The sequence below is a fragment of the Ilyonectria robusta genome (assembly GCF_021365365.1).
Source record: "Ilyonectria robusta strain PMI_751 chromosome Unknown BGZ61scaffold_14, whole genome shotgun sequence".
Lineage (NCBI taxonomy): Eukaryota > Fungi > Ascomycota > Sordariomycetes > Hypocreales > Nectriaceae > Ilyonectria > Ilyonectria robusta.
This window is the reverse complement of record NW_025764448.1, coordinates 1,059,974-1,081,602: the sequence shown is the minus strand read 5'-3', so window position 1 is coordinate 1,081,602 and position 21,629 is coordinate 1,059,974. Positions and strand designations below refer to the sequence as shown.

Here is a 21,629-nt window from a genome sequence, read left to right as displayed (position 1 = left end):
ATCGGAAAAACGGCTTTCCAATCCCCTTATAATACTCAAGGCCGCTTATCAAGATGGGCAAGATCAAGGAGCCCGCCGCACTGTTTACTCGAGAACTATCAGATATACGTGTCTTAGACGAGTATGAGAGATATAAAGTGTGGGCGGGTAATCTTGGGGCGCATCATCCACCACCAAAGCGGATATCGCTAGACTACCGACTTCGAGATGTTGCTTTCCACAAGCAAAGAGTTATTGAGGTTCTAATAGATCTTCAAGATTCGTTGAAGAAAGGTACGCACTCATCGCCTCACTACTGTCGGTGAGATCGTGTCACTTATCAATGGCGTTTAAAGCGTTTGAGCTCGTCGAGGGCATGAGGACGCCATGGGAAGAACTTTCTAGCTCATCATCTGAGGATGACGAAGTCACCAACCTTTGCAACGCCCCTTCTTCTACGACCCCTACGGTCGACTATCCACACAGAACCATTTCCCCCCACGAGCAGGCGGAATTGGGCAAGCCTAATGCCTTGGCGACTTTATAGAAGATGAATTTCTCAACACCGGTGCCCCGTGCAGACTCAGCACCGATGCCCTTGGTTCTACGCTCCCTTACATCACCCGATCTTGATGCACCGAATGAGGCGTCTGAGGTCTACGGCGGGATTCAGAGGATGATCTACCATCTCTACCGCCTTGCGAACATTATCAGAAGCTCCACTCAAATAGACCGTTTCGCAAGAGCGGCGAGCATCGATGTGTCCCCATTTAGGTCGTATGACGAACAGCATGTCAAAACCGTCTTCCCATCCACCGCACTTTATCTAAGGAATCGGCTGCTTGCGGCCAATACTCGCAGGCGACAACTCCTACGCTACAATGCTGAGCATCAGGCAAGATTGGCTGGGGGGCAAGATGCAGAGGTAGACCAAGCCGTATCCACAGAAGAGGAGCCTAGTCTACTACCGCCGAGCACTGAGGCGACCGAATTCAAGATGCGTCCGGGTGATGAGGCAGACTTGGACTCGAGCGATACCCAGTCCGTGGCAAAAACCATATCTTCAATTGCCTTCTCCGAAACGACTAGGGAGACCATTCGCCTGCCGGTTCGTCCCCTCGATCAGGACGGGAACCCTTCGACCGATTTCCAGTGCCCAATTTGCTGTGTTATTGTCCATGTACCCAACAATTCAGCTTGGATGTAAGAAGAACAATCCCGACCATCTCCTCATAAGCTAACTCTAGGCTCCTTCAGAAAACATGTGTTCCGGGACCTGGGAGCATATATCTGCACCTTCGAGAAGTGCCCCATGTCTAGCCAGATGTTTGAGTCGAGAACAAGTTGGTTCAACCATGAAATAGACCTTCACCGCAAGCAGTGGCAATGCAATACCACCGGCCACCTGACATACAGCGATGAGTCTGCCTTCAGACGCCATTTGGCAGAGCAGCACAATGACTGGATATCGGGCTCGCATTCTCAGAGCATCATCAACTCTTGCGAGCAGCGGCGAATTCCCAAGTGCACAGAATGCCCCTTTTGCAGAGTTCCGCGGCAAACCTCGGACAACACAAACAGTCGCGACGACATTGGAGATCCGAAAATGATCCCAGCTGCAAAATTGAAACAACACTTGGCACAGCATATGGAGCGCCTTGCCCTATTCACTCTTCCTCGCACCTGCTTCGACCCAGACGATGAAGAGTCGTGTGCGAGCGCAATGCCCATAGCGGGATCGGATGGGTCTGGAAGTAATCTTAGCGAAATTCTTGGAAGTATTGCTTTCTCATCGGATGGCAATCAAGAAGACGCCAAGGAGACTTCCTCGGACACCGGCGCGAAGAAAGCAGCCACCACCGAAGAGGCTCAGGCTACAACCGAGACCCAATCCAAGGCTGAGACTGGGAGAAGAAACTTACCTATTTTAGTGTCACGCCGTGCTAAATGGCCCGACGCCAAGTCCTCTTGCGGGCATGAAATCCAGACGAAAGAAATTGGATGGGGACGAGCATGGCTGGCGCAAGGTCCCGCTATCGAAAATTTCCATCGAGATATCCAGCCACAGGTCGAGACTATCCTTAGTAATGTCGATCTTCAGAACGCCGATATATTTATTCGTGTATACATGATCGGGAAGAGCGAAGAGACCTCGTCCCCGACACTGTTTGTCTGCTGCACCAACCTGTCAGTGGCCCAGCGGGTCATGGAATCGCTACGCAACAGCCCAGTGATTGGCAACTATGCATTTACCGTCGTATCAAACAAATTCCCGCTGGAACAACCAGAGCCGATCAAGCGCCTCTGAGGCGACGCCTGGAAGTACCCAACGGGCTCGACGCCGGCTCCAACTCAGTTGCTACGATCTACTTTTTCGCCGCGTCGCAGCATCCTATCATTAGGAGGAGCCTCACCATACCTTACACCCAGTGCGGTGACGCTTACCAGTGTTCCAGTAGTAGCGTAGTAGTTATGTCCTTCGGCCGCTATTATCGACTGATGGTTGGCCACCTGTGCGACTTCGAAGGCGATATACGGGTGCCTTCATCCCTAGATCCTGATGCCTGTTCCTATGATGGCCAAAGCGCAGTGACTCAGAAGATGACTGCGTTCTTTGGGCAGAATATGGGCAGAGTTATTTGCGAGCTATCTGATTTAGGGTTGTTGGACGCCGACACAGAGACGTGTGAGTCCGACACCGTTAATTACAAAAGCTCAACATGTACGGATTATCTTGTCAACACGAACCTGCAAACTGGCAGCCTCACGGAACCGTAGAAATAAAATAGCAATGGCAACGATGTATTACTCTGTTGTGTCTTGTGAGGTGTTAGTTATGCTGTTAGCGGCGTTCAGCACTCGTTGCCTAGCCAAATCTACCCTCAGGGTCAGTCTGTTGACAATGGCTCCCAATTCTCAAGACCAACAATAAGCAGAAGCCAAGCAAATATACAGCGTCTACACAAGGTGCTGACACATTGGCACATTTATTTGGCAATGTTAGCTCCAGGTTACCCGGGACCAATGGTGGAGAGATTAACCCAACTAGGACTGGACCTCGAGATACGTCAAACTCCGCATCCGCCGGAACCCCGCGGTTCCGCTTTCCGGAGAGCCACAAGGAGAAGCCGGACAACTTCCCAATCTGAACAATGACGTGATTGTCCATTCTAGGGCTGTGCGAAAAACATCCTGGAGGTTGCTTTGCTTACGGAAAATTCCTGCGTCCCCGTTTGCAATGCGACTGCTGATAGTTACCGCCTAATAGATCGGATACTGAAGCTGCGTGGTTACATGGCTGTGTCGTTATGTGGGCTTGATCGGATTTCTAAGCGGCAGGTTGAACCGACCCATTACCAATCCATCCTGAATACGGATCGGACCCAAAGATGTCCGTCGCCGTGGGCATTCCCCTCTAGCTGTACTCCCCTAGCTAGCTACCTTAGCTATAAAGCTTCCTTCTTCATCCCTCCCACCGCGGCAACCTCCCATGACATCTCGCATCACGCAATTGCGGCACCACATCTCCGCCATGGCTGCCAAGACCAAGACCGACATCACCCTCTACACCGTGGGCACGCCCAATGGCATCAAGGCCTCCATCCTGCTCGAGGAGCTCAACCTCGACTACAAGGTGCGGGGTCCTCTCCTTGCTTCACGCCCCCTCTAGTGAACATGTAACACAACGAGCAGTGGATCAACTAAACCCTCGGAAACACAGGTCTACAACATCAAGATGATGGAAAACGAGCAGAAGGAGCCCTGGTTCCTCGAGATCAACCCCAACGGCCGCATCCCCGCCATCACCGACAAGTTCACCGACGGCGAGCAGATCCGCGTCTTTGAGAGCGGCGCCATCCTTGAGTACCTCGTCGACCGCTACGACACGGAGCACAAGGTCTCGTACCCGCGCGGCTCCCGGGAGTACTGGGAGACGTCGAGTTGGGTAAGTGGCCTTCATTTTGACGTGCAGTTTTGAGCAGCGACTGACTTTGGCTTCAGCTCATGTGGCAGATGGGCGGTCTGGGTCCCATGCAGGGCCAGGCGAACCACTTCAAGCGTATGTCTTGGACTCTGCGATTGCCCATGCAAGAATCTCGTAGTTCCTAACAATTCTTGCGCAGGTTATGCACCGGAGCAGATTCAGTACGGCATCGACCGCTACACCAACGAGACCCGCCGCCTGTACCGCACCATGGAAACCCAACTCGCCAAGTCAACATCCGGCTTCCTCGTCGGTGACAGAGTCACCATTGCTGACATTTCCTGCTGGGGATGGGTCGCCGCCCACAGTACGTCCCTCTTTATTAACTCCCCAAGCCTCTCATCTCCCCTCCATTGTCGCATGCTCACAAACACCCACAGAATGGTGCGGGATCGACCTCGACGACTTCCCTCACCTGGAGAAGTGGCTGTACAAGCTCTTGGAGCGCCCAGGCTTCGAGGCGGGCCGCAACGTTCCCACTCCGCACACCGCGTTTGAGAACAACAAGCTGACTGAGAAGGAGCTCGAGGCCAAGGCGGTTTCATCCAAGGCTTGGATCCAGGCCGGCATGAAGGAAGATGCTAAGAAATAAGCGACGACGCGCAGATGTAAAGCAATGAGATTAATGACATGACGAGTAGTACTTATGAGACCCTTATGATGCTGCTTACTCGGAGATTGATGCAATATGAGCATTCGGTACCTATTCACGGCGATCGTTGTGAAGTTCTATTGTAAATCCAGACTAACCTAATACCTGGTTTAGGCTAACCTAACAGTTTAGACAAGCTGAACAATTTAAACTAACCTGACAGTTTAGGCTGATGCTAAACTGTTAGGTTTATCTATACTAACTCGAGACTATGGATCAACCGAACAATACCTCCCCCACGGTCTACAACTACAATACCGCCATACCAACTACCTCACGATCACGCTCACTTCTTCTTCTTCACAACTCCCAGCTGGCTCCGAACCGGCACATTCACCCTCCCCGCAACCTCGGGCAAACCCTCCAGCTCGACGCCCTTCTGGAACAGCATGCAATACGTCGACCCGCCAAAGTGGAACATGCCCGTCTCGTCTCCCTTCACGACGTGCTGCCCTTCGCGGACCGTGATCTCGCACGTACTCACCTCCTCCATGCCAATCGCGATAAACGCCACCAGCCCGATGTCCGCATTGTCCGCCTCGATCACGATGATGCCCCGCGTCGCCATCGCCGACAGGTACCCCTGGGCGCCCTCAACGCCCGTCTCGGAGACGTCCGGCTCGCCCACCTCCTCGGACAGCAGCACGCTGAAGTACGTGCCCTCCTGCACGAAGGCGCGCCGCACCGTCCCCGACACGGGCGCGTGCCACCGGTGGTACGACAGCGCCGACAGGAAGGCCTGGTACACGGTGCCGCCCTCGAAGGCGGACGCGAGGGGGTCGTGGGCCAGCATGTCTAGGACCGAGTACGGCTGGCCCTTGTTGAAGAACTCGTCGCGGAGCTTGACGCCGTGCTGGGCGTGGAACGTGGTTGACTCGCACGCGTTGGCGATGACGCTGTCGTCGTTGGGATGTGCGACGGGGCGTGCAGAGTCGTGCACTCGTCGGGTGAAGAAATCTGCATCTGAAGTAAGCGGGCTGCGTACACATACGACTTTCGGTGAAACCAACCATCCCAAGACTTGAAGCCGTAGTGTTCCGCAGACGGATCGCAGATGTACATTTCCTCAAACTTGAACGACGACTTGTTCGGCGCGTTCGCGACCTCCATAAGATCGGCCATGCCCGTCTTCCCGAACCAACCCAACCGATCATCGCCCAGCACGGAAGCCGATTCGGGAGTCTGGGATCCACGATGCAGTCAGCAACCTCCGAGTTACCACGGGCACGGAATGTCAAACGGAGCTTGCTCACCTGAAGATACTTTCCCCACTCGTTGAGCAGCTTCTTCATCATGCGGTTCACATCCGGGTCCAAAAAGGCTGCATGCCCGCTGCAACCACATCGCCATCAGCATGAGATACTCTCTCTCCCATTGTGTTACATACCTCGGAGTCCCCATCTCGTAGTCGAAAACCGCACACATCGGAACGCCAATCATGCCCACGCCGGCCTCCGCATCAGACCACTGCGGCGCCTGGCTCAGGATGTGGTTGAGCACCTGCAGCATGTGGTGATGGTCCCGCATCTGGGCGGCCACGTTGGACTCGCGCACGTACGGCTTCCTCCGCGAGGCCTCGTCAAACATCTGCACAAAGTACATGTAGATGCGCGGGGTCGTTTCAATGAGCTGTTGGAACTCCTCGATCACGGGAAGGAGTTGCTGCGGGGTCTCGTCGACGTGGGTTATCACGCGGCGCAGGTATTCTTGATGGATGCGGTGGTCGGCTGGCAGCCAAGCCCCGGGTCTGGAAGAGTGGTTTTGTTAGTGAGGTGCTCATTATTGTGCCAAAGGTGGTGGATAGTGAGGGCATCGTCATACTTGTGAACCCGGTGCTCATCAGGTATCGAATACTCGCCGTGCTGCGTAACCATGATGATCGTGCTTCTCAATCAATCTCGACTTGGTCCAGATCCCTTGTTTCTTGTCTTTCCTCCTCACGGTCGTCTCCAACAGCCATTATATCCACACGTCTGACAGAAGCCGTTTATCCGACTTGAAGCCCATAGCCGTCATCGATGACGTCGACCTACCCACACCGACAACAACTCTCAGATCCTCAAGCCCGTGGAATTAACATTCATTCTCACATTGTTCCTGTTTCCCAAGTGCCGTGAGAGCCGGATCGTCTGCTGATGAGCGAAGCAACCTTGTTGCGTAAATCGGCCATCAAGCCTAGTACACCCATAGAAACTGTATCCGGCAATGGATTGCCGTCAATCATGACCAATAGGTCTCAATATATCCACACTCATACACATCACTTCCAAGGCACAGAATTATAGGTCCAAATGTCTTCCTATTCATCTACACCTGCTCCTTCTCTCCAACACGCTTGCAAACAAAAAACTTCCTTCATCAGATCAGAGGGGTATCGTTACCCACCCAGCTCGCCACGGAAAACGGCCCAGCATCGGGAGGACTCCCTTCCCGGGAAAAAGTCCAAGCAAACTCGCCGTTCACCCATCCCATCCCCTTTTGCTTCTCTCTAATCCTCCTCCTCCCTCCAATTCGCTATAAAGTGTGACTGAAGAAAAAAACACCTTGCAAGAAGAAACAAAAGTCGACTGTTTTAAAACAAAAGTGGCAAGCAGAAGTAAACTCAAAAAGTCCACGATTAAATACATACGATGAGGGGAACCCTGGGTCGAGGCTCTGAAGCCTCGCCTGTAAGACTGGAGAGCCAGCCCACCCATCCACGGTCAGTCTATCCCATCGGGGTTTCCGAATGAGTCCCGTGGACGCCGTATCATGGTTGAAAGAGTTGGCTGGGTAGTATCCAGTTCGAGGGTTCGGTAAAATGACTGCGGGAGAAAAAACAAAGGGAACAGCAGTTGCGTCGCTAAACAGGCGGCTTGGTTGGTATGGTATGGTTTGACTAACACAATGGCTGAATGCAAGAAGTCGACAAGGAAATTCGTAACGTCGTCTAGTGTCGTCGGGACACGTCGGGGTGGGTATGTATAAGGCGAGAAGATGGCCGGTCTGAAATCGATTTGCGTCGGTGCCAGGTGCAAGGTGGCTGGGTTGTATGTTCTGGTCGTCTACATGACAACACAGCAGCCACAGCCGCCCTTGCTGTCATCGATCGGCTCCGGGGGGGTTCGCTCTGGGGTCGGTCTCGGGGTCGGCTTCGGTGGTTCTTCTATCTGGGGTGGCGCTTGGGGTGTGACGGGGGTTCTGGGACTAGCCAGAGGCGTGTGTGGCACTTTGTCTGATATCTTGGGCATGGTGGAGTAGGACGAGCCTTGTCGAGGGCTCTTAGCCGGCTCCTTCAAAGGCCATTCATCCTCTCCTGTACGGTTCTCCTCATCAGCTGGCTCAGTCTTCTCCAAATCAAGTGGCTTGAGCATGACGTTGTCATTGAGCGGCCGGAACTCCTTGTCATAGACATCACCAAACTTGCCCTCCTTCTCCCACTTTTCCTGCTGTAGACGTCTCGCCACAGTCGGCAGGAGCTGTTGGTCGGGGGGTAGTCGAGGATCGGGTTTGTAGGCATTGACCAGCCATGGTGGGTCGCCCTCCGGGGCTTTGGTTCCTCCTTGGTTGAGGTCTCCAGATCTAGTCGAGGGTCGGGTCGAGATGCTCCCGTTGGATTCTTTGTTGGAGCCAGATCGAGTCTTTGGTCGTCCTGTCGGGCCGGTTTTGCTCTGCCCGGACGTCTTGCGAACGCTTGCGGCATTCTTCTTCGGGGACACGTCCGTAACGGACCGCCTTGCTCCGGGAATCGTGCCATTCATCGACACGGAGTCGGATCCCTTCATGCTAGCACTTCGGGACCGTGTCTTCTGGTTCGTCAAAGGCGCGTCCTCCTCGGGGCTCTCAGATGCCTTCCACGAAGCAGATCGCTCAAAATGGTCGGTGAACGGCGCGGGGCTTATCTTGGCAACCGGAATTCGTGAGCCAGTCTTTAGGCTGCTCGGGATGGAAGTAAAGTACGCATTGGCCTCCTCCTCTGCAATCTCCTCGGGGGTTCTCAAGTCCCAAGTGTTCACAAGAGGTTCAACGACTGCTGTCGAGTTCTTCCGAGATCGATTAGTGTGCTCCGAGGCATCGGTGTTGCGACGCATGGCGCTGCGGCTCCGTTCTCTCCGCTGCTTGCTGGTGGCCCGCGCACGGGGAATGTAGATGCCAGCTGCTTGGAGTTCCTCATTCTCTATCCGTGCCAGCTTGTCTCGGTGGATCCACTTGGAGTTTTCGTCCACGGGCTGCGTGTGCTCGGAGACGGCGGCTGAGCCTCGCTTGTGGTCGTCTCCGTTTTGGTGGTGGCCAACAGCCCCCCAGGAGCCTTCGTCGATAATCGGGCTTGGTTTCAACTCTGGGTAGGGCGATGTGACATCGTCGCCGGATGTATCCAGTCTCGGTGTGTCAGTCGAGTTCATCTTGCGAGAGGCCAGCTCGATGCCAGAGTGGTACGACGAGTTGATTGCATTGCCGTTGTGGGGAGCAAAATGGCGCCTGTGAGTATCGTCGTGGTGATTCGCGGCGGTCGTGTTCATATCAACATCCATGCCCTAGAGAAGGGAAATCAGTGATCTGGCCTACATAACAGCTGATACGTCCTGGCAGCTGGTGGCTTCCATATTAGATTGACGGCGAAGGGGACGCGACTGACCTCCTTCTGGTGTTCGGAATAGCCCCAAGAATCGCGGATACCATGGCTGCTACGTGGTGGAGTTATGGTTGCGGTGGTGTTTGGGGCGGGTGCCATTGTGGCCATCTCGATGGCGCCCGCAACCCCCTAAATGACGGACAGGAAAACAAGGAGCCCGACAACGGGGCCGGGCGGACAGGGCGGAGACGCGGACGAGATCGTGGAGGAGGTGAGGAAACGGTCGAGAATGTCGATGAGAAGTCGATGGCCAGTCGTCAGCAGCACCAAAGTCGTGGATCGAGGGATCGAGGGAACGAGAGACGGAGTGAGGAGAGTTGTGGGCGGGTCCTGGAGGGGGCGCGACGCTCGACGGAGGGAGCGAGGCACAAGTGAGAGGCAAGGATGGCCGTCGACGAGAAGGGACGTGGCGATGCCGAGGCGCACAGGACGGAGTGAGCGTGGGCGGAGACGACACAGCAGACGAAGTCGCTGGCGATGCCAATTCGTCAGGGCGAAGCGCGTCGGGAGCGGGAGGCGGAAGGCGGGCACGAGATGGGAGGTGAGGATGGGGATTTTCCGAGGTTCAAGGGGAGTTTGGGGAGGCTGGTTGGCTGGTTGGCTGGATGGCGCGGTTGGGAGTTCTGGCACTGTGCGCCAAGCGTGCGGATGGCCAGGGTACTTGCTGCCGCTACCAGCTCTGTGATGGTAGGGGATCTTAGCTTGTAGGTGAGGCCGAAACCAGTAGCAGGCAGGGTGGGTTCACAAGAGTGCACTGGGGGCAGTCGGTATGGGCCTGGACGGGAACGGGGGGCCCGTTCAGTTCAGAACCTCCTTCAGAAGGCCGCTAGGGGCTGTCGCGGCGTCGGGACCTGGAGCTCCCCCTGTAGGCGCCCCGTTATCCAGGGCGCTGCCAGCCTGCGGTCCAGTGATCCAGCGGGCCAACTCCCCACTAAGCAGCGCAGGGTGCGGCGGCGGGGCGAGGTCCCTCGATGGGGCGCTGACGGGGGCTCGGACGGGAGCGGCGACGGTGGCTTGGGGAGATGGAGGTGATGGGATGGAGAAGTTTCGACGGAGAAATGATGGAGAGACAAGAGGCCTTTTTCGCTCCCGGTGCGGGCTACGGGCTGTTGACGTCTGGACGAGCTAGCGGTTCTTCATGATTAATGACCTGGCCTTAGTCCGCCCGAAAAGCCATGGCACGCGTGCCGCGTTTTTACGCTGGCGTGCGGTCGCGGAGTCGAACAACTCGTCGTGCCGATGAATCCAGCGAGACGAGGAGGTGGCGATGGTTACAGCACAGTCCGGGCGTGCATATCATACAGTACAAAAGCATATCGTGCAGCAGAGCATACGTAGTGCAGCGGCTGCGCGTAAGAGATGCATCATCCACGGCAATGGATCGCTCTCCACTGCCACTATGCAGCGCCCACCGCCCACTGCCGCAGGCCGACCCGCCAATGGGCAGCGCTGTTGCGGTCTGCGTCGAGGGCGCCCCCCAGTCTGTGGTTTCATGCTGATTGCTCAATGGACGGAGCAGCGAAGGAATGGCGCGCAGCCAACACGACGGAGCAGAACGAGTGGGAGCGTAGAAGTGTCCACGGGACGGGGGCGACGCAGAGGCGCAATTGCTACGTCGCAGACACTGGCCGAGAGGAGACGGAATCTACGGTGGCCGTGTGCGGTGGGAGGTCGCATGACAGGGGCTGGATGCACAAATCCAGCAAGCCAACCATACTGCGTACTTTCGTAGGTACCTGGCAGGCCGTTATTCGTATGTGACCGAGACCGAGCGGGACAGGGGACGGGCAGTCAACGTGAGGCGAAGAGGAGAGAGTAGGCCAATGCAGCAAGTTAAAGCAGAGTCTCAAGGATCATCTTTGCTTTTTTTCTCTGCAGGTGACAGCCAGTCGCTGGGGGCTGGTGGATTCGGCCTCGTGCACTCATCCATCTCATCTCCTCTTCTCACACTGAGAAGTCCCGTGTCTCACTCTCTCCATCTTGCATCGTGCTGTCGATATCCCCCTCTGCGAACATTGTCGGCCAGGCCGGCCAGCATGAAGACGACCTTGCAAATGGCCTCACCGCCGTTATCGTCATCTCCTCTCCCTTCATGCAGCAACCGTTGGAGTCACCAGCCGGGCGACACGGGCTATCTATAATGACAATCTCGACATGGGCGGACCGGGGCTCCCAGGCTAGGGATGCCGAAATTAGCTGGTCGTCCAGTCTCCGTCCCGTTGCACTGGGAATGGACCACTCCTTTGTGCACGTCCCTCCAGCCTCATTTTCCCTTGCTCGAGTTAATCAGCTTTAATCAAGTCGAGGGAACACAGAGGAGACAAGAGATGAGAAGCGTCTCGTCTCAGAAATCGTCCAGAAATTCCATCCGACGGGCGTCGAACTGTGAAGAGATCCGGCCCAGCACTAGTAGGAGCCTCCTGTCATCTCAGCCTGCACTATCGTCGCATAGTGAAATCCTCCGTCGCAGTCAGACCAGGACCAACAAAGACTTGGTTGCGAACGGAAGTTTCAAGCTATCCACCACTGAGTCCTCTCCACCACTACGTACCTACCTCGAGACGCTCCCAGGTCTCTACATTCGCACTGTGCCAGCACTGTACTACTTGTTCAGAGCCCGTGAAACGCCCCACAAGCTGTCACGGCACTTGTTTCTCTAGCATCTCGGTTCCAGCCGTCACGTCCCACCCATCATCACCTCCCAGGCGTTGTTTTGTGCTTCGTCAGGCCATCAAACAAGCAACCATTTAGCCCTTGTTATTGTTTCCAACCAGGACATCACCTCCACCACCGCTTCTATACGCCTAGCTCTCAATATTCTGCAGCTACCTCATCGGTCGACATTTCCCTTGTCATCGCTAGGCGCTCTGCAAGACATCTACCTGTAGCACGGTCATCAAGACAATCACATCAAACATTCAACTTTCACGTATTTCTTTCTTCAGCGCCGCCACTCATTTCCCGTGTCGAGATCTTCAAACTGCCTCCGGAGAGGCCCGATCGCCGTGACTCTTTAGCTTCGAAGTTGATGGTGGACCGTCAGACAAGACGGCTAACCGACTCCTCATGGCAGCCTGATCAAGTGAGTCACGTCAGACTCTCCGTCCACAAACATGATCTATCAATATCGCGAGTCGAAATGAACCTTCGTTTCTGGTAGCCAGCCGGATCCGTAGACCACAATTGTCTGAGACATCCCCCACTGTCCCCACGGCCTCGACCACTCCACGACTCACTAGTGTTTACCAAGACACGCGTTTTCATATCGCTCTTATGCAAAGCACCCAGTTTCTGAGACCGTGGCTGAGACATCCATCAGGTGGACACGATGGCGGCCGTCCCCATGCGCAGGAGAACGAGAATTGTCTGCATCTCAGACACTCACAATTGCACAGTGAAACTGCCCAAGGGAGATGTCCTCATCCATGCCGGGGATCTCACGAACCAGGGGAGCCATACTGAGGTACGAGTCCCCATGTATGTTCTCAGTTATTGCCTCGTGAAGAGTCTCTTGAGTCCGTCATTTGTCGAAACCACCAGCTCATGGTTCGTGTCTAGCTTTCCAAGGCTGTCAGATGGCTAGAGCAGGCAGACTTTGAGACCAAGATTGTCATCGCTGGTAAGGTTGCCCTCATAAATATGCTATCCAACCTTAGTTCGAAGTCACTAACACGGATTCAAATCCAGGGAATCATGACATTACTTTGGATAAAGACTTCTTTGCGGAACATGGCCTCTACTTCCACAACAAGAACCCACAGTCTCCCGAAGAATGTCTTTCACTATTCACTTCGTCACCATCAATCACATACCTGAACCACCAGTCGGCCACTATACGTCTGACTTCTCCATCCGGGCCACGCACACAGTTCACCATCTTTGGTTCTCCTTACTCTCCACGCAATGGCCTTTGGGCATTCAACTACGACGCCCCGCAGAATCCCAGCAACTGCGCGGACCTGACGAGTATCTGGGAGCAGATTCCCCTTGAGACAGATATCGTCGTTACGCACACACCTCCGAGGACTCACTGCGATGAGACCAATGACCGTCGAGCTGCCGGTTGCGAGGCTTTGAGGCAGGTCTTGTGGCGGGTGCGGCCTCTACTCGCCGTCTGCGGACATATCCATCCTGGCAGAGGTGCAGAGCGGGTGAAATGGGACTTGAGCTCTCGAAACATCTCATTCAAAGAAGAAAGCGTCCTCTGTTGGCAAGACCCCGGTGAGGGAAACAACAAAATCAGCCTCGTTGATCTTACCGGGAAGAAGGCTCCCACGCTCGCCAACGACGGCTCGCATCCAGGCAGACCCCAGCGGCCGTCGTCGTCAGAGCGCCATGCAGCAATGGCAAGTCCTATTGCCACAACCTCGGCAGACAGCCCGCCATTCACATTCGGTTCCAGTGATGTTGGTGCCCAAGTCTGTCGTAGCAACGTCGGGCTGGGAGGAGATCCTACCTCGCCTCGAAGCGACCAGGCTGCCCTCGCTGGGAGGATGGGCCGGCGAGAGACATGTGTGGTGAACGCAGCCATCATGAAGAAGAATTACCCACATGTGGGGAGCAGGCAGCTCAACAAAGCCATTGTGGTTGACCTGGATCTGCCAATGTGGGAGGAGTGAGGCTTCAGATGTGGTAGTATAGACTTGGTGATGGTGTGGTCGGCTCCTGGTATAGGGTAGGCGCATTCAATGCGCATGTGTAGATGGACAAGTTGATGCCCAACGCAACCTCATGTCAAGTGTGCAAGAACACCTCAATTACAATGCATTTTAACCACACCTATCGGCTCAATTCGTGACTTGGGACAACAGTCTCTGCGGCAAGCCGCATTGAGATCCATTTGGGTTGTGACATTACGTTGCCAACATGTTCAATGGCGAACACCATCTTCCACGTCTCCCACGAACATTGGCGGAATGCGACACGGCTACCCACAAGACGAACAACTGCGAACCGGGGAAAACGGTAGAGCCACGTCAGAGTTCTTTGGTTCGTTCCCCCAGGAGAACCGACACGTTTACAGACTACCGATTAGGGGGGTTGCCCGGTCTGGTCTGGCCTCATTGCGCGAGTGAGCTGGACGACTTCAGCTTATCTACCCTATGGTCCGCTAACGTCATCTCGTGTTCGACCAAAACGGAGATGTGGTTGGCGAGTCTAGCAACTCTGGGAAGGACTTTCGGGTCTACTCTTTTTCGAGGGGATGGGGCCGACCGGTTTGGCCATGTGGCTTGCTGCTAACATGTCTAGGCGTCTCAGCTGAAGCTGTCTGTCCAGAACGGTAGGCCATCACAGCTGACTCTATCCCCTTCTGATTTACCACTCACTGCGTCTCCAAATCCAAGCCATGACCTTCCCCTCATTCCAATTGACCACGAGGCCAAACACCTCGTCTGTCTCTAACCCCCAAAGCTTCCCCCCTGGAGGGCCGATAGATCACCAGGTTGAGAGCAATTGCCCTCAAAAGGGCTACTTCGTCCTCCTTCGTCCCAGCTCGTCCGATCCCTCCCAAGGGCGAAACAATGGCGAATGGGGAGCAATGGGTCCCCCTCAATCAATTGCGGGGGGAGGGGCACACTTGTCGCAGCCAGAGAGCCAACGGCGCTGCTGCTTGGCTGACAAGCTGACCATGGCTGTGTGGGGGAAAGCTCACCGCCACAGAGGATCCGATGATGAGACTCGGCCAGGAATGACGCCCACAACGGACGACGACGAGGCCGGGGTGGCTGAGCGGGCAATTGCTATCTACGGCACTGTGATAAGCATCCTGACTCGGCTTCAGGGGTTTGGGAGTTACGACGGCGTAGGATTTGCTTCAGGGGGGAGGCTGATAGGATGCGTTCAAAGTGTACTCGAAGTGCACGAAGCAACATGGACGGGATAGGACAAAATGCACAACGCCCAGACCAACCCCGCGTTTGGCGCCCACCCACCAGAAGAGACACAAGGCAACGAGGCAACCAGGCCCAGGAACACAACAAGGCACAAGGCAAGGTCCCGCAGGACAGGGCAGGTCACAGGCGGACAGGGAGCTCCACGGCGTTGCCGCAGTGAGGTGAGCGGGCGGTCGTAAGTAAGTCGCACTTGGAGGGGTAAAAACACAGGCGGTCTCCGAAAGAGGGACCATGGCGCGGGGTGGAGAGAGGGGGGGGGGATATGGAACCAGTCCGTTTCTGAGTTGCATCGTCGTAAGTACTTAGCCCGTCCAGTGCAGCATCTGAGGCATTTGAACCATGGGGGGAGAACTTGGCTAGGCTAGGGCCGGGGGGGAGTGGTATGGTGGGAGGACTCCGCGATGTGAGAGGCGCGGGTTGACGCGGGATATTCGTTGCCATGGTGCTCTGCGCGCGTTTATGTAGGACTCAAGGGGTCCAATCGACGGATGGCATCGCCAATCGCGGAATGCTTTAGGGTAAGTTGACTTGGGTAGTTTGGGTTAGCTGGGCGAGAAGTGCAACAGTTCTCCCAGGACGACATACATATTCGTAATAGTACAAGTGCATCCTGTCAGCGGCGTTATGGAGTACAGCAGTTGTGGCCCGCCGCCAGAGCTCCCCTAGGCTTAGATGCCATCCACTGTCCGTCAATTACACAGCTCGTCCCTCTACTCACACCTCACATGTCTCTGTCTAATCGTCATACTATGGGGCACGTGGAACGTCTGCAACACCTGAGAAACAGGATGCTTTGACATCACGCACCAGTCACTGCCCATGCCGGCATAGGAGACAAAACCTCTGGCAGTGAGGGCCCACGTGGTGCCGTTCCCTCCACCGCTCGCTGCACCTAAAAGCCCGCTTGATTGACCAAGGGAGCCCTAAAGGGGAGAGGGGCATGGAGGGGCTTGTTTGGTCCCCATCGCGCGGCCGGAAAGGGTCACGACCTGATTCCACGCAACCGTATGATGGTGGGCTGTCTTGTATGTCATTCGGAGCTGGTGCGACGCTCTGTACGTCGTCACTTTAGCTGCGGCTGCGAGGAGGGAATCAAAGGCAAACCTTCTGATCGGCAGTCTCCGTTTTCCCCTTCCTTTTTGCCCCGGAAGCTTGTTCTTTTCTCCGGACGAAGCATTCTAGAATCCCGTCATCGGAGAGCCGTGTTTCTCGTGTTAGTCAACGCAAGCCAGCGTTGGGCACACCGACTGCCACCAACTGACCAACTCACTACCGGACAATCTAGTCCGAAGACCCTCCGAAGGCCACTGAAGCAGAGGTCCAGTCTACCCTTTGGCCTTTGGGCGGCCAGAGGGCTGAGCAGAACTGGGATGAACCTAGCCCAAGGCCTGTGATCCTCAAGCCACGCTCCGATCAGATCAGTCAGGTCCCGGCGGAGGGCGTGGGACCCCACCTGGCGAAAGCCCTTCACCCCAAGGCATGGCGCGCGCAGGAAGAAAAAAGAGGACTCGATTTGACGGATGCTTGCTCGATCGCGCCTGTTGCTATTCCTATCGCGGCGCACTCTGGCTCGGATCCACTGGCCAGGCCCTAAGTTACCTAGATTGGGAGAAGACAAGAAAGGGCCCCCCTGGCTAACCTGGAGGCTCGTCGAGGTTTTCCTTGCTGGCTTCGGCACCCGGGCTCTTCGACTCCCTGAGTCTCCATCGGCCTGCCTCTGCTTTGGGTTGGGTTTGGGTGTGGCCTCGGCGTCGTGGTGACTCGTTGCGGGTTGCCTTGGCCGGGGATAACATCTCGCCTCCCCCCCGTCTTAGCTGAGTGGCCTGCAGGAGGCTGGCCAGTCACGTCCCGCCCGGCAGCACAATCGTGGCCCGAGAGAAGTCACAGTTTTCACTTCCACACTGGCCTTGGCAGAAGCCGACGTCCTGTCGGCTGCTGGCCGGTTCTTGTCAGGTCTTGATTCGCAGAAAGATGGCTTGGCTGCCGACGACTTAGGGAGGCTGCTGATTCGATGGCGCCCGTCCATTCGCGGGCCGGCCGCGGGGATGGCGCTGTCGAATAACAACCCGCCGCTAAGGCCCGCTTGCTCCCGAATGGAGACGCTATTGCGGGCCGCCCAATCATCGCCAGCTGTTAGAGAGCCCGCCCACGCCGCTACTGACAGTCTAACGGTAGTCTGTCTCGTTCAGCCCAACGGCTTGCGGATGACACTGGTGACAGGGTGTTTTGGTGAATGTGATTGTGAAGAGTGTGGTTGTGAATGTGATGTGTGTGATGAAGACTGAGAGTCCGGCTCTTACTCCAAGTGATCCTCCCCGGTGGCCATCTGACATCTGACATCTGACGCTGGCGCCGCGGCATCACGGAGCGCATCCTTCCTGTCGTCAGCATCCTCTGCCTGACGGGTGATAGTGATAGGTTACCAGAAGTTGCGTAGATCTACCACCCTCCTCTGCCGGCGGAAACAGAGCGAGCAAGCCAGGGCAGAGACACAAGCGCCCTGTGTGACGGCCGATGCAGCTGGCACTGGCACTGCGCCGGGAAGCCATGGGACAGATGGTGTCATGCATCGCTGCCCCTCCCCTCCATCCCGTTTCCGCCATGCCCTAGGTATTTCGCCTTGGAATCCAGCGGGTTGACGGCTGTGAGGAGCTCGTGAGCGAATTCGGCCGTTGCCAGAAACCTGCAGGTCCGTCGGGTGAGGAATGGATGCGGCGACGTAACAGGGCATGACAGAACAGGACATGGCCGCTTCCTCGGGACGAACAGGGCCACTCACAGTCACAACTTGGAGCTTCACTCCACTCCCATCGCCCACCCACAGAGACACAGACAACGGCCATGCTTCCCCCATCGGCGATAGTTGGCCTGTCCGCCCTCCAGACAGACGACCCGAACAACATCCCACGCACGCGGCCTCGTGGGGGCCTGACCATCGATCGACCCAAGCAAGAACCAAGAGGTACGGAGTACTCTGGAGTCGGGCTGCCGTAGAGCAACACCTAGTTGGATGGAGCTCTGCAGTCTCCACGTCCCCGTATGTACTATGCATTCCCACGTCCATCTCGCGTCTCCGTCCGTGCCGCCTTGCATTTTGGATTGTTGTTACCCACGGGCGATATGCGACGGCCACAGCAACGGGCTACAAACCATGGGAAATCGACCTTGCCGGCGGGGACATGGCGGTGGGCCGCAGGTCGCAGGGGCGGCCAGTGGCCGGGGAAGTCGTCGAGCTCTTGGAACTGCTGCAGGGCAGACCCGACGAGAGGCTTGCCCCCCCCCCCCCCTTCGACCCTCGTGATGCCTGGCCGGACTATCGCTGCAACTCGACGCCTCTGGAACCCTGGTTTGCTGGCCTTGATAGGAAGACGGGCACGCAGAGGTGTGAGTGGGCTTTTTCCCACTCGTCGTGACGGACATGCGTACCTGTGCCTTGTCCACCCAGGAGCTGCCTTTGCTATCGTAGCACCAGACGCTGGTAGGACAGGCCAGGTCCGGCTGCATACGACGATGTAGGTATGGCGACAAGAGGCAACCGGCGCGAGGAGAGAGACATCAAAGTCCTAGCTCAGGCGACTGAGGGTTCGCCCACTTTGACAGGGCTCCATCCAAGTGGGCATCTATTTGCCTCCACCCGCGGTGTCGATAATCTCACAACCCCAGGTCGGCAGCTACCTGGTAGCTCTCCATGTCAAGTACACCGAGTCCTCACTGCTCGGCAACGATGTTGTAGTTTTACGAAAAACATTGCCCCAAGCCCCTCGGAGCTCCAGCTTGGCCTGCCTCGGTCCACCGCAGCGCAGCAGCATGCGAGCGTGCCCCTTTATTTCACGTCATCCTGGGATCCAGACGAGGCACCGAAGGATCGAGAAGGCGAACAGCTAGCTAGTCGGATGCAGATACGTGGGCAGACAGCTGTGCTTCCCATGCTCTCCGTGATCTGAGCAGATCGAGCCAGGGTGCTCTGTGGCCGCTGTGGCGTGGAGGGTGGTCGCAGAGACACGACCAGACCAAGACCCAACTCGACCCAACCCAACCCATTTCCAAGAGAGGCCGCATTGCACCGTCGACCGACTATCGGGGACGGACAGATGGGGGCCAGAAATGATACACAAAAAAACAACGATGCCACAGCCGAATAATGCGAGCCGCACAAGGCTGCTGAAAGTGCAGGAATCTACACATTGGCGCCCTTTTTATGCCTTGCTGATCTTGCCTGGATCTCACAATTGGATCGCACAGCACCCCAGACCGGGCTGTTTCGCCTGCCCACCGACTCTTCTACACGCAGAGGGTACCCTGTCGAGGCTGGCCGTTACTGATCTTGCTATTGCCTCCCCCATGTCCGTCCTTGCATTTGCCTGGGCCACGATACACCATACATGCCGCACATCTGGTCGGCCTCGCCTGGGCAGACCGCACCGCAAGACCCAGGACCAGTGCTAGCCCGGCGAGTTGGGCCAACGAAGCTGCTGCCCGGCTCTGTACCGTGCCAACCATCTCGTCGTTGTGTGGCCGCCAACTAGACTGGCAGACACACCTGCACATTCATCACCGCATTTTGAGTATGCTTGGGTTGTTTGGGTTGCTTGATTTTTGCTAGCACCGGCACGTAGGAATCCCGTGGCCTTGATCTTGTGGTGGTACGCACGCTCTTTGTGCCTTTTACAACCCAGCCGGGTTTCAACGCTTTGTGTATCTTGGCCGCATTATTCGTATTCTTTTTCACAGCCTCAACCTTTGATAGTTAGCGAGGTCCGTTCTATTTCGAGGTCATGGAACCTCGTTCAGCGTCCTTCCCCGCTTACAAGGCCGGACTCTAGTATTACCCAGCTACGCTCGCTCGCTCAGCACCGCCCCAAACCCTCAGCTCTGTTGCTCGTGAGCCCGTTCGGAAAAGTGATCAGCCTCCACACCGCCTTTGGCTCGTCCCAAGCGTCCCGCTCCCGCTCCGCTCCCTCGCTCCCGTTGTCCAGGACGATCGGGCTCGCAGGCGCCTGGAAGCTTAAACCACGCCCGTTGCTGGGCAGCTCTCTGGGCGACGAAGAGGGTACAGAAGAGAAGGGTCCATCAAGGCACATCACGCGCCCGCCGAGTTGCAGCTCGCGATCTCAGTAGCAGGCGCATCGGATTGGATCGAGCAAAGCGGTCGTCTTGCCGGCTCGTTCCTCCACGTCTCCTGCTGCTGCTGCTTTGACGCGACCCTCATCTCATTTTCCCCTTTCGGAGCGAGCGTGACTCTGTTTCGGTCGACTGATGCTTGTCCGCCTGTCCGCTTGTCCGCTTTGTACTCCATGCCCGCTGTACCTTGGGAGTTCCTTGTCGTCGCAGTGGGCTTTGTCCCTTATTTCGGACTGGACTGGGCATTGTCTCACCACCTGGAGCCCTCCATTCACTCCCACGAATGCCCCTCCTGCAGCGCCTGCTCGCTTGTTCCCAATACCAAGCCCGAGCGGGGATCAATCGCCTTCACTGGAAGTCGCAGGCTTTGTCGCCGTGACTCCTTTGTGGACGCTGTTGGGTCGGGCTGCCCCGGAGCGAACGGACGAGTCAAGCAGAAGTTCGCCACCACCAGCTCACCAGCCACCGAACCAGAGAAGGAAGAGTGTGGCACATCTTTGGGGGGGACGCTATTGCTGAGAAAACCATGTTTCCCATTCCTCGCACCTTCCAATTCCTGACTCGGTATCCGCAACTCGTCATCGGTTTCGCGATTATTCTGCTACCTTCAGGAAGGTTTTGGAAGAGTCCGCAGCCGCCGGAGCCCAGGTCTCTCCGATGCCGTCGTCTGCGCCGCCGTGTCCCCGTATCTCCGTATCCCCGTTTTGTGTGAGGCGTCATCGGCCTCGACGCTGGTCGTGGCTCGGGCTCTTCGCTTCGGGCTCCCGTCGGGTTACAGTGGACGCGAGTCCCTGTGGGCGCTTGCTCAGCAGTGCGAGAGCGCTGCACCGAGGGGAGCATCCACTACAAGCCACCCCACCCCCTTGTGTGGTCGAGGCAGTACTTGCGGTCATACCTGACTCACTTCTGACGGTACCTGAATCTCCACCGGAGGAGTCACCTAATCGCCGTACCCCCACGTGTGCCGCCTCGTATCGCCCGCGTACACCTCCTGCGCGGCAACACGCCACCTCCCGCGCTGGCATTTTCGGAACCACGCTGCGCTGCGTCCCGTACAGTACAGTCACTGCTCAGTCAGAACAGTCAGTGGCTTCGCGGGCCGCTGAGTCGCTGACTCTGCAACGCCCTTCAGTGGACCAGGCCCCTGGAGCGTCTAATAGACTGCCCAATCGAGGTGCTGCATCAGCGGGACGACGGGGACTCGGGGGCATTCCACTCAGGTCTGGTTGCTGCAGGCATTCGATGCCCTTCCATTGCAGCTTCCTCAGCGCCGATGCCATTCGCTTGAAGAGGAAGAGTGGAAAAATTCCCTTGTCGTGACCAAGCAACTTGCACCTGGCGCGTCACTTCGCTGCTGCCGGGTGTTAGCCAGTAGTCAGCTCACAT

General features: G+C 56.5%; 9 protein-coding genes across 9 annotated transcripts; 7 read left to right on the top strand and 2 right to left on the bottom strand.

Moving 5' to 3' along the window:
* Window positions 1–53: 53 nt before the first annotated feature.
* On the top strand, window positions 54–526 carry BGZ61DRAFT_534489 (uncharacterized protein; the record flags this gene model as incomplete). The annotated part of the gene is made up of 2 exons (XM_046254153.1): window positions 54–273; window positions 336–526. 2 exons carry the CDS (start codon window positions 54–56, stop codon window positions 524–526), a joined length of 411 nt encoding a protein of 136 aa, XP_046102541.1.
* A 45-nt stretch (window positions 527–571) lies between these two features.
* On the top strand, window positions 572–2,287 carry BGZ61DRAFT_534488 (uncharacterized protein; the record flags this gene model as incomplete). Its single annotated transcript, XM_046254152.1, has 2 exons — window positions 572–1,182; window positions 1,237–2,287. 2 exons carry the CDS (start codon window positions 572–574, stop codon window positions 2,285–2,287), a joined length of 1,662 nt encoding a protein of 553 aa, XP_046102540.1.
* A 1,224-nt stretch (window positions 2,288–3,511) lies between these two features.
* On the top strand, window positions 3,512–4,556 carry BGZ61DRAFT_356267 (glutathione S-transferase; the record flags this gene model as incomplete). The annotated part of the gene is made up of 5 exons (XM_046240782.1): window positions 3,512–3,613; window positions 3,701–3,925; window positions 3,982–4,039; window positions 4,104–4,271; window positions 4,345–4,556. The coding sequence occupies 5 exons, from the start codon at window positions 3,512–3,514 to the stop codon at window positions 4,554–4,556; spliced, it is 765 nt and encodes a 254-aa protein (XP_046102539.1).
* Window positions 4,557–4,690: 134 nt separating this feature from the next.
* Window positions 4,691–6,666, bottom strand: BGZ61DRAFT_455301 (Phophatidylserine decarboxylase-domain-containing protein). Its single transcript, XM_046246365.1, has 5 exons — window positions 6,438–6,666; window positions 6,004–6,363; window positions 5,870–5,948; window positions 5,627–5,798; window positions 4,691–5,573 (listed from the first exon to the last, which is right to left on the bottom strand). The coding sequence occupies exons 1-5, from the start codon at window positions 6,488–6,490 to the stop codon at window positions 4,903–4,905; spliced, it is 1,335 nt and encodes a 444-aa protein (XP_046102538.1). The 5' UTR covers window positions 6,491–6,666; the 3' UTR covers window positions 4,691–4,902.
* An 820-nt stretch (window positions 6,667–7,486) lies between these two features.
* Window positions 7,487–9,520, bottom strand: BGZ61DRAFT_58164 (uncharacterized protein). The gene is made up of 2 exons (XM_046256269.1): window positions 9,232–9,520; window positions 7,487–9,130 (listed from the first exon to the last, which is right to left on the bottom strand). Exons 1-2 carry the CDS (start codon window positions 9,334–9,336, stop codon window positions 7,661–7,663), a joined length of 1,575 nt encoding a protein of 524 aa, XP_046102537.1. The 5' UTR covers window positions 9,337–9,520; the 3' UTR covers window positions 7,487–7,660.
* Window positions 9,521–10,627: 1,107 nt separating this feature from the next.
* On the top strand, window positions 10,628–11,595 carry BGZ61DRAFT_519510 (uncharacterized protein; the record flags this gene model as incomplete). Its single annotated transcript, XM_046252403.1, has 3 exons — window positions 10,628–10,884; window positions 10,961–11,024; window positions 11,114–11,595. 3 exons carry the CDS (start codon window positions 10,628–10,630, stop codon window positions 11,522–11,524), a joined length of 732 nt encoding a protein of 243 aa, XP_046102536.1. The 3' UTR covers window positions 11,525–11,595.
* Window positions 11,596–12,571: 976 nt separating this feature from the next.
* BGZ61DRAFT_495539 (Metallo-dependent phosphatase-like protein) lies at window positions 12,572–13,847 on the top strand (the record flags this gene model as incomplete). The annotated part of the gene is made up of 3 exons (XM_046250903.1): window positions 12,572–12,691; window positions 12,787–12,847; window positions 12,916–13,847. 3 exons carry the CDS (start codon window positions 12,572–12,574, stop codon window positions 13,845–13,847), a joined length of 1,113 nt encoding a protein of 370 aa, XP_046102535.1.
* A 592-nt stretch (window positions 13,848–14,439) lies between these two features.
* On the top strand, window positions 14,440–15,302 carry BGZ61DRAFT_58126 (uncharacterized protein). Its single transcript, XM_046256268.1, has one exon. It carries the CDS (start codon window positions 14,576–14,578, stop codon window positions 15,110–15,112), a length of 537 nt encoding a protein of 178 aa, XP_046102534.1. The 5' UTR covers window positions 14,440–14,575; the 3' UTR covers window positions 15,113–15,302.
* Window positions 15,303–17,629: 2,327 nt separating this feature from the next.
* Window positions 17,630–18,880, top strand: BGZ61DRAFT_58103 (uncharacterized protein). Its single transcript, XM_046256267.1, has one exon. The coding sequence runs from the start codon at window positions 17,852–17,854 to the stop codon at window positions 18,533–18,535; it is 684 nt and encodes a 227-aa protein (XP_046102533.1). The 5' UTR covers window positions 17,630–17,851; the 3' UTR covers window positions 18,536–18,880.
* Window positions 18,881–21,629: the final 2,749 nt, after the last annotated feature.

What these genes read in the sequence shown, in the direction of transcription:
- BGZ61DRAFT_58103 (XM_046256267.1), top strand. Translation starts at nt 17,852, where the DNA reads ATGACAGAACAGGACATGGCCGCTTCCTCGGGACGAACAGGGCCACTC.
- BGZ61DRAFT_58126 (XM_046256268.1), top strand. Translation starts at nt 14,576, where the DNA reads ATGACCTTCCCCTCATTCCAATTGACCACGAGGCCAAACACCTCGTCT.
- BGZ61DRAFT_58164 (XM_046256269.1), bottom strand. Translation starts at nt 9,336, where the DNA reads ATGGCCACAATGGCACCCGCCCCAAACACCACCGCAACCATAACTCCA. An exon ending in ATTCCGAACACCAGAAGGAG is followed by an intron (nt 9,131 to 9,231) that starts GTCAGTCGCGTC and finishes TCCCTTCTCTAG; the next exon opens with GGCATGGATGTTGATATGAA.
- BGZ61DRAFT_455301 (XM_046246365.1), bottom strand. Translation starts at nt 6,490, where the DNA reads ATGGTTACGCAGCACGGCGAGTATTCGATACCTGATGAGCACCGGGTT. An exon ending in GATGAGCACCGGGTTCACAA is followed by an intron (nt 6,364 to 6,437) that starts GTATGACGATGC and finishes CCACTCTTCCAG; the next exon opens with ACCCGGGGCTTGGCTGCCAG. An exon ending in CGGCTTCAAGTCTTGGGATG is followed by an intron (nt 5,574 to 5,626) that starts GTTGGTTTCACC and finishes CTTCAGATGCAG; the next exon opens with ATTTCTTCACCCGACGAGTG.